Source organism: Coregonus lavaretus (genome assembly GCF_964263955.1).
Source record: "Coregonus lavaretus genome assembly, chromosome: 7".
Taxonomy (NCBI): Eukaryota; Metazoa; Chordata; class Actinopteri; order Salmoniformes; family Salmonidae; genus Coregonus; species Coregonus lavaretus.
Window position 1 is genome coordinate 14,783,517 of NC_139994.1, and position 10,000 is coordinate 14,793,516.

Sequence of the window (10,000 nt, forward strand, 5' to 3'; positions counted from 1 at the left end):
CATTGGGCTTCATATAGGGAACAGGGTCCCACACACTATATTACACCAGCCGGATCCAGCATTCTGATTGCTGCGCTCTCGTTTCGTATGTTGAGATCAGGATGGTCGAACAAGGCTAATATTACACGACCCTGTCAGCCTTCTGCCACCATCTACACTGCTACCAGCTAGGATAGCATCTCCTCATTAGTCATAATACTGGTCATAACCTCCACTTTCCTTTCCTCTTTCAAGCTTGTATCACTGATGTTCTGAGACCAGCAGATCAAAAACCACAGCCTGAGGGAAATGATATTAGACACTGACTTTGAGGAGCATTTAGAGATGGGTCATGGCTTTTATGGCAGTGTAGTTGTATGGTAACTTTACATGGCTTTTCCCCATCTATGGCCCTGACTAAAGGGAATTTTTTGAGGTATTTGAAGAAATAGCAATATGTAAATGGATGATGTCTAAAGTTATGTCATATCAGAGAATACCTCACCACAGGCATATGTGGCAGAACGTTCAGAGATTGGAAGATGAATAGTTATGTACATCATAACTATAGTTCACATTCTAAAGGTTCTATAGAGTGAACGTACAAGAATGTGTGGAATGTATGTCTGGAATGGTCTGTAGACCAATTGATTGAGCATGATACACTAAGCTTAATGAGATGATGAAGCAGAGGGTAGATCATTGAAAGCAGGAGATTGTGAGCTTGGATGAGGTTGTCATACACAAGTCTTTGTTGGGTCAGCTTATGACATGGGGGCTAGGGGAAGGGGGGATAGGTTCAATGAGGTCCCAGTCTATGTACATTTGACCAGGGCTCATTGGGCTCTGGTAAAAAATAGTGCACTATGTAGGGAAAAGAGTGTCATTTGGGACGCAAGTCACAGACCACTTGAGGACTAACTGACTAACTGACGGATTTATTGAGTGATTAATATGAATAGTCATAGCCATGATACCTAGAGGGACTTTCATGGCTCTACAGACCAAACACCATTGGATTAACCCGTTAACGAGGCGTGAGTGAGACCCATTAGAATGAGACTGATTGTGACTGCCTTTGAATTAGGCAGTCATAATCAGTCACATGGCAACTGCTGGCCATGTGGTTTATCACAAGAATTCCTTCCTGGGATGGATGCTTCCTCAATGATGTCATGGTATTTTCAGGAACTCACCATCCCCATGTTACTAGTCAGGGTGAGTGGGGAGAGTCTATTCACCTTATTTACAAACCCGGAAATAAAACAATGTCCGAAACTTTCTGTTTGTGGAGCTTCCGTTGAAAATGAGGTCAATATGGACACGCCTGATGCCCACATTGATGACGTATGTTGCGCAGCTGAGAGTCGAGTGGGGACGAACGGATTCGGTTCAGTCAGTTCAGTCAGTCGTCTTGATGATGAGCCCTTCCCAGCTAGCTCGTTTATGCTGGCTAGCTGGCAACAACAGCAGAATGGCGCTAGTTAAAACTTGTAAAATAAAATTATGTTTCTTTGAATGGGCCAGGGAGAAAGAACTTGTAGTATTGTTCACCATCTGGATGTCACAGTGACATGCCAATTAGCTAATGTAACGACAAGCGAATGACCAGTGCACGGTGTTGTATCACGGTGCTTCCCAGTTCCCACTGTTGCTTCCCACTGGGCAGCAGTTGCTTCACCGGGCAGATGTATCACATGTTGCTGGCAGAAGCTACGTGGACAATTTGTTCCATCCCACTTAATTATATTTAGAGTAGGATAGCAGCCTACAAGAGAAATAACTTGTAATATTGGTATTTGGTAGTATAGTAACCATCTGGATGTCACTGTGATACAGTCTACTGCTCAATGGGGAGAGTTTGCACTGCAAGCCGGCAACACAACAACACAGGGCCCAGTGTGTCCTTCGCTCTCGCTTGCAAACTGCCGAACACTGCTGTCCTGCAGTAAGGGGAGGGAAGTAGCGAAGTAGCTTCGTTCGTCCCCACTCAACTCTCGTTGCGCGACATAGGTCATACATTTTGGGCACCAGGCGTCCAGATATCCTCTCCAGGGGGAGTGTGTGTATGATGTTGTATTGGTGTTTCAATGTACAGTGCCCTCTAGATTTATTTTACAGAACTGTACTTGGGGCCAACCCATAGGACAGAATATGAACAATGCAAAAAGTTGTTGTGAAAGTTACCCTCTCCATCTTCCGTGACACAGATACTAATTTCATTTTCACATTTTACGATTTGTTGAAATACTATAGACGAGGTATGATGATAGGAAGACGTTGTGTGATAGGCCTGTGAGTATGTTAGCCAACTGTTGAATTACAATTCAAACCCTAGCCCCTATTCCCTGGCCACTCCTGTAGATATGAGAGGATTGGATAGGTAGAAGCAATATGCTGGATGGAAGAGCTAGGAGTTAATTTGACATACAGCTAACGTGTTGTGACTCACGTTAGCCAGGTAGTCCCTCTCCCAGGGTCGGCCACAGCCCCAGTCCTTCCTCTCCCCACTCAGAGCCCCCAGAGCAGCCACCTTGGCCCTCACCTCCCCCATGTCAGACGGAGGGATGTTCTTCCACTATCTGCCTGGCACGCACCTGGGAACAAACATGTACAACAGAGAATACATCAACGATGTTGCAGAAAAAGTGCTGTCGTTCATTGTTAGCCACACACTGTCAGATAAGATAAAAAAAAGAACCTGTGTATAGGTCTGAAATGAACAGTAACTACATTTTATAGTGAAGAAAGAACATGTGCCTTGCCCTTCTGCCCACTAAGATAATTACAGACTTCCTTACTGTAGTTACATAAATATACATATATAAACCAATTACTATATATAAACAAACAAAGCCATCGATCACGTGATATCATTCATTCCTATGTGAAGACTCAATAGCGCATTGAAGCCGAATTAAGTCGGTTAAGATGGAGTCTCATGGAGACATAACATGCAGTTCGAGCTAATCCAGGATGTGACATTGCAGGCTAGCTCAGTGCTGCCCCCTCCCATTGAGTAACTCGAAGTTAAAGGCCGACCGAGGTACTGCAGCTTGCCATTAGCAACTAAAAGATCCATATAACTTCTTCAGTGTACGATTTAAAAATAATTGGTTCAAGGACATACATCTGGTGTATTAGAAGCAATTATTGGTACCATGATTGTCGTCTAAACATATTTTTATTTATACGAAGATTGACATTTTTCCATTCACTATAATGGGGATGCTATTTTCTGCTAACAATGCCTGCAGTACAGCGGTCGGCCTTGAACTTCCGTGGCTTCAATGAGAGGTGGCAGTCATTTTCCCCTGATATAAACACATGCACATTCTATTTCTCGTTGTGGTAACTATGGGGTCTGACTGACCTGCGATGCAGCTGTTGAGTGATGCTGTGGAACTGTGCGAGGGCTGCCGGCGGCGTGGGCCACTCGACGCTCTTCCCATAGTCAGCCATGTTGCGTACGTTGGTGAAGCGTCGCTCTACCTCCCAGAAGTGGGCCTTGACCTTGTAGCGCTTGTAGCAGCCCATGATGGCATAGATGGCACGCATACGCTGGCACCTCATCCTCGCCAGTGCCCCGCGCCATACCTGGGGGAGAGAGGGTGGGACGGAAGGAGGGTGGGAGGGAGAGAGAGAGAGAGAGAGAGAGAGAGAGAGAGAGAGAGAGAGAGAGCGAGAGAGAGAGACAGAGAGAGAGAGAGAGAGAGAGAGAGAGAGAGAGAGAGAGAGAGAGAGAGAGACGGAGCACAGCAAATTCTCCAGTGTTAAATCAACACTGTCAATGTTCTTCCAGTGTCTATAGGGGTCCACACTGAAAAGTATAGGCACTCAATTGAAGTAGCAAGTCAAGAAAATACTAATAAAAGGTGAAACAAAGGAGAAAGAGGAAGAAAGAAGGGTGTCAGGTAGACTAGCTGTCAAATCAAAGTCTGCACAGCAAATTTGCCAGTGTTGATTTTTCAGTGTAACATTTCTAGTGTTGATTTAGGAGATACATGTGAAATTGACACTCAGTGGTATAAATGAAACCCCAGTGTTGGTGTTAATAACCAGAATTATTGTTTTACACTTTGGAGAGTAAAACAGTCCCATCAAAACCACGCCCATCCTTATCATATTTCCCAGCATGCTCTATTGTAAAAAATGATTGTTTTTAATATCTGTGTTTTTGCATGTACATTGATTGATTAATCTTATGCTACACAAGGATAAACAACATAAATTTTTCTAAACTAATCCAATCAGTGGGTTAGATATATTGCACCCATTACTGAAATGGTTGTTGCAGTTTAAATTGTTTAAGTAGTCTTCTTATCAACTTTCCTAACCCTGACAGGCATTCTGAATGCAGGACTCTGTCTGAAATCCAATATGAATTACACATCACTTTGCAAGCCAGCATAATGTGACTTGCAGGCCTGAAGTGGCCTGTAAACCAGAAGTTTCCAAACACCACTGTGTTATGATTAAACTAGGCCATCAAAGTAAAGCCTACTGATACAAGTATTGTATTGTCATAGAGTTATATTTTAATTATAACATTTGCCTAGGTACTCCCTTGGTGAAAGCCACAGGTCTTTAAAATGAAATCATTCAATAACCATGTCTCTGTTTATAACAAATACAGTCATGGATAGTAACTCTACAATTCACTGGAAAAGAAAAGGCACCCTGGGAAATATGCAAAGTAGGCTTTAGACCATACAACGTTAAAACAACACCCAAAAATGATTTACAGTAACACTACAGGTGTTATTTTCGTACACTGAGAAAGTGTAACAGTGTTAGCACTAAGCAAAGTGAGTCCAGTTTACTCTAAATCAAGTGTCATGTTTTACACTGTAGGTGTTGCATATAACTCTACAGTAGAGCTATGCAAACATCACAATCAAGTTAATTTGAACACTTTAAAATGTAAATGGGGAACACTGCAACAGAGTTAAATCTTTAACACTTTCAAAGGTGTTATTTTAACACCAGTTCAGTGGGACTCATATGTTCACTGAAAATAGTGTACATTTAACACTTTCTGAGTTAAATGTACACCATTGATTTTGCTGTGTTGGACAAATCAAAGTCTGTCCAGAGACTGTCTGGGCTAGACTCCTGCTTAGTTCCAGACAAAGTTCTGCTCCAGTTAGAGAGGCTTAGCTGCAGATAGATTCATCCAGTTTAAGTCCCAAATGGCAACATATTCCCTATATAGTGCACTACTTTTGACCAGGGCCCATAGGGTGTAGTGCACTATATAGGGAATAGAGTGTTGTTTGGGACGTAATCCCTGAAGTGGGTCAGAGAGAAAAGCAGGGCATTTAATTCACAATCACAGCGCAAGAAGAAGAGAATCATTAATTAAATGTAATGTAACGATGGCGCTGATCGCATTCATTATCCCAATTATTGTTATCAGAGCGATCTCCACTTGACTCGGCAGATTAATCACACTGAGTTAAATATAACACATCCCAAATGGAACCCTATTCCCTATTTTTATGCTAAGGGCGCTGGTCAAAAGTAGTGCACTACAAGGGAAGAAGGTGCCATTTGGGACTCTGGCTATGACTGGGAGCCAGATCATAGTCAAGCTGGAGACAAATTAAAAGCTTTTATTTTAAAGGGGCAATCTGCAGTTGCTACATCAATTTTTGGACTTGTAAATTAATTATATGTACCCATTGATTCTTGAAGAATATAACTTATAAATGCCTAATTAGCTTAGTTCAACTGTCATACCCCATCAGAAATTAAAATATAGGCTTGTTTTCTTCTAATGTTTGTAAAAATAAATAAATATATAAGCCTCAAAACATGGTTAAAACCATGGTAAAAAATATCACTGATGGTCAGTCCTTGCATCCATAGCTCTTTCTATGAATTTGAGAGTGGTTACATTTCTCCAGCCCCCTCCCTCAGCTTTTTACTGAAACAGTGGCAGGGAGTCGTTTTGATATTGTTTCCACAGAAGATGGTCCCTTTAAATGCAGAAGTCTTAATAAGATCTGGATGCTGCTGTGTGATTCACATTCTGACACACAAGCTGTCAATGGGGTTTTAATTAGAACTAGCTGCCAATGCCTTGGATCCTTGGACAATTAAATAAATCTCTGTGTGTTCTCATACATGTAGGAAGGATTTGGTCTATGACAGTAACAGGAAATAGAAATTCAGGATAAATGCCATGGAATTATGTGTGGAGTATATAAAATCAGGGGTTTGTTCAGTAATACCAAACGGGAGAAAATGAACATTTGTCCAGACATGTATTACGTACTCTGTTGAAATAAATAAATAAATAGTTTTCTCCCTATTGATTGAACACAACCCAGTTTGTTATCTTTTACTGTCACTACAGCCTCCGGCCACTAGGGGTCCCTACCTTCTGTAGGAACAGCACCAGAATGGGGATGAGCGCAGCTCTCTCCTGCTCCAGCGTGAAGAGGGACCGGGGCGTTCGTACAAACAGCTTGGTGTGTCCATACGCCACGTCGTCCTGGAAACCGTGCTGCGTGACAATAGCCTCCACTGCCTCCCTGTCTGTCTCCATCAGGTGGTTGGGCCAGGTGTACTCACACGTCATCTTATACCTACAGGACACACAGGAGGGAAGAAGAAGAGTTCAAGATACAGGCAGTTGTGCTAAACATGACAATGAGTGACAAGGAGTTGGTATGATAGCACAAACAGAGTGGCACTGAGGCTAGGATTGGACATTGGACAGGTTCAAATTCCTCCATTATACACATGGTTGAACACAGTCATATAAAGCTTGTTATTCACATGCACACTGTGGCAGAATGTCATTAAAATCATGGACATGAACTCTAATTGCTGAGAAATGACTCATTCTTAATGTAAAGCTTTCGCCCCAATGACGTTAGACCTCAGGGTGTGCATGACCTCTGACCTCTGTAGGAAGCGTGCGTAGGGCTGGCGGTAGGCGAACCCTGCCCTCCGCACCCTGACGTTCTCCAGCAGGCCCAGGTACGCAACCTGGTGTTGGCATCGGGCGTCGTCAAACAGCACGGGAGACTTCATCTCATTGGGCTTGATACAGCGCACATAGTATGGCTCCTAGAATACAATACACGAAGTCATTAACAGCATAGTTATATACTGTGTAGTACAGTCTCACATAGTACCTCTCCTGTAATACACAGAATAATACACAGTCACATAGTATGGCTCCTAGAATACAACACACAGAATCCTCTAATATAATACTGTAATACTGCAATACACAACACAGTCGTATACTGTGCAGTAACACATTATACGGCTCTTACAATACAGAGAACACAGTCATAGTCCAATAGGATACAGTATACTGTCGTAGATGCGGTAAAGAGCTCAATGGAACGCAGACCGTGGGGGATAGAAGAAGGACGCCGGATTGGCGCACATTCAACAAATCTGATCTAACAAAGTGGATATTCGTAAAATCCCTCATGATTGATGTATTGTAACAGGCCCACAATGTGGTTACGATTAAAGTCTGATTTGGATAATTTGGGCTGTTTTCGCTGTATAACATTTAGAAGTTGTCCCTTTTCATGTTTAGAAGAAGTGACTGCTAAATGATAACTCATTTTTGTATAAGCTGGTAGCATAGCTAGCATACAGATAGTCAAAGTTGTTTTTAACTGTAATGCAGTTGATTGGTGACAATGACATGAACATGTATTGTGGTTGGCATCCATACAATCATTATACTCTGATGTTTACCTAAACATACTGTGAAATACACATATAAACAATAGCCTATATGTAGGCTAATTTTGCTGGGGGGCAATGAGGAGATTCGGGATCTTTCCCTCACGATCCTTTCCCCTATGCGTTTCCATGGCATTTCCATTGTTTTGGTCGAGTTCCATTGACCTCTTTACCGCATCTGTGTTTATTTTATTTATTTATTTCACCTTTATTTAACCAGGTAAGCCAGTTGAGAACAAGTTCTCATTTACAACTGCGACCTGGCCAAGATAAAGCAAAGCAGTGCGATAAAAACAACAACAACACAGTTACATATGGAATAAACAAAACGTACAGTCAATAACACAATAGAAAATCTATATACAGTGTGTGCAAATGTAGTATGTTTTGGAGGTAATGCAATAAATAGGCCATAGTGCAAAATAATTACAATTTAGTATTAACACTGGAGTGATAGATGTGCAGAAGATGATGTGCAAATAGAGATACTGGGGTGCAAATTAGCAAAATAAATAACAATGTAAATAACAATATGGGGATGAGGTAGTTGGATGGGCTAATTACAGATGGGCTGTGTACAGGTGCAGTGATCGGTAAGCTGCTCTGACAACTGATGCTTAACGTTAGTGAGGGAGATAAGTGTCTCAAGCTTCAGAGATTTTTGCAGTTCGTTCCAGTCATTTGCAGCAGAGAACTGGAAGGAATGGCGGCCAAAGGAGGTGTTGGCTTTGGGGATGACCAGTGAAATATACCTGCTGGAACGCATACTACGAGTGGGTGTTGCTATGGTGACCAATGAGCTAAGATAAGGCGGGGATTTACCTAGAAGTGATTTATAGATGACCTGGAGCCAGTGGGTTTGGCGACGAATATGTAGTGAGGGCCAACCAACGAGAGCGTACAGGGCACAATGGTGGGTAGTATATGGGGCTTTGGTGACAAAACGGATGGCACTGTGATAGACTACATCCAATTTGCTGAGTAGAGTGTTGGAAGCTATTTTGTAAATGACATCGCCTGTACTGTACAGGAGATACTGTAACCACATAGTACCGCTCCCACAATACAGAGAGCAGTGGAACAGTCAAATACTGTGTATTACTGTAGTATCACATAGTACCGCTCCCACAATACAGAGAGTAGTGGAACAGTCAAATACTGTAGTATCACATAGACTGTAATAGACAGAATAATAACACAGTCATAAAAGGGTCCTACACTGGTCATAACAGTGGTAAGAGTCCAAAATCAATATAGTGACAAACATTAGAGATACTTATTTTGCCCAAGTTGGCTCCGTAGACAACTTGGCATAGACCCGACTGTACAGTACTCAGTGGAACATAGCCATCCCAAAGAGGACTGAATCTGCCTTGTGCAATCATGCAGAAATACATCCAAGCACATCTGCCTATTAGAATATCAATTTATCATTAAAGTCTAGCTCGGCCAAACTCACAGAGCGTCTGTGCTACAGAAAGAGACTATTCAACTCTTAAAACTGCATAATATTAACGTTTTTAAAGTGCACAGACAGTGGCTGCATGCCAAATAGTAACCTATTCCCTATAAAGTGCACTACTTTTGACCATAGCCATGTGAGGCTCTGCTCAAAAGTAGTGCACTATGCCGGGAATAGGGTGCCATTTGGGACACAAACAGTGTGTCCTTGTGCTACCTCTGTGTGCCAGACAGGAGCTTGTTGGGACACATCAAGGGACACATCTTCCTGTCAAGGGAATGGGCATGTTGTGTGTTCCAAATGGCACCCTATTTCCATTAAAGAACACTACTTATGACCAGGACCCATAGGGCTCTGGTCAAAAGTAGTTCACTATATAGGGAATAGGGTGCCATCTGGGATGCAGACATGCTCTGTTCTCTCTGTTCTTAGTGTTATGTGGTCTGTCTCTCATTCACTGCCCCCTGCAAGATAAATACAGTGGAACAGAGCACTCTGCTATCTCTCTCCCTTCTGATATCCATCAACGTCAATAGAAGCAGACACATACAGCGAAACACACATGGGCACACACAGGCACAAAAACACACACACACACACACGCGGATACACAAGCACAAGGTTACATACACATTTTAAATAAATGGATACCCAAATGCACACACATACACGCACACACTCACACCAGCACAATAATTTTAGCTCAGTTCATCAGAGACTTGAGAAACGAGGCAGTCAGACCGGGAGGGGTAGAATGAGGAGAGGAGAGGCGGTAGGTCAGATTGGGCACAGGTGTCCCCCTGGGACTAACAATCAGGGCAGCCAGTCCTTCAACATGAC

The 10,000-nt window shown here is 42.5% G+C and overlaps 1 protein-coding gene across 1 annotated transcript in view; it reads right to left on the bottom strand.

Moving 5' to 3' along the window:
* myo1g (myosin IG) overlaps nucleotides 1–10,000 on the bottom strand; it is a gene marked incomplete at its 5' end in the record, with an annotated part of 49,904 nt that overhangs the window by 19,240 nt on the left and 20,664 nt on the right. The window contains 5 exon segments of the mRNA XM_084165013.1: nucleotides 2,432–2,554; nucleotides 2,556–2,576; nucleotides 3,352–3,576; nucleotides 6,365–6,572; nucleotides 6,893–7,059. Of these exon segments, the coding sequence (XP_084021139.1) occupies nucleotides 2,432–2,554; nucleotides 2,556–2,576; nucleotides 3,352–3,576; nucleotides 6,365–6,572; nucleotides 6,893–7,059 (744 nt within the window).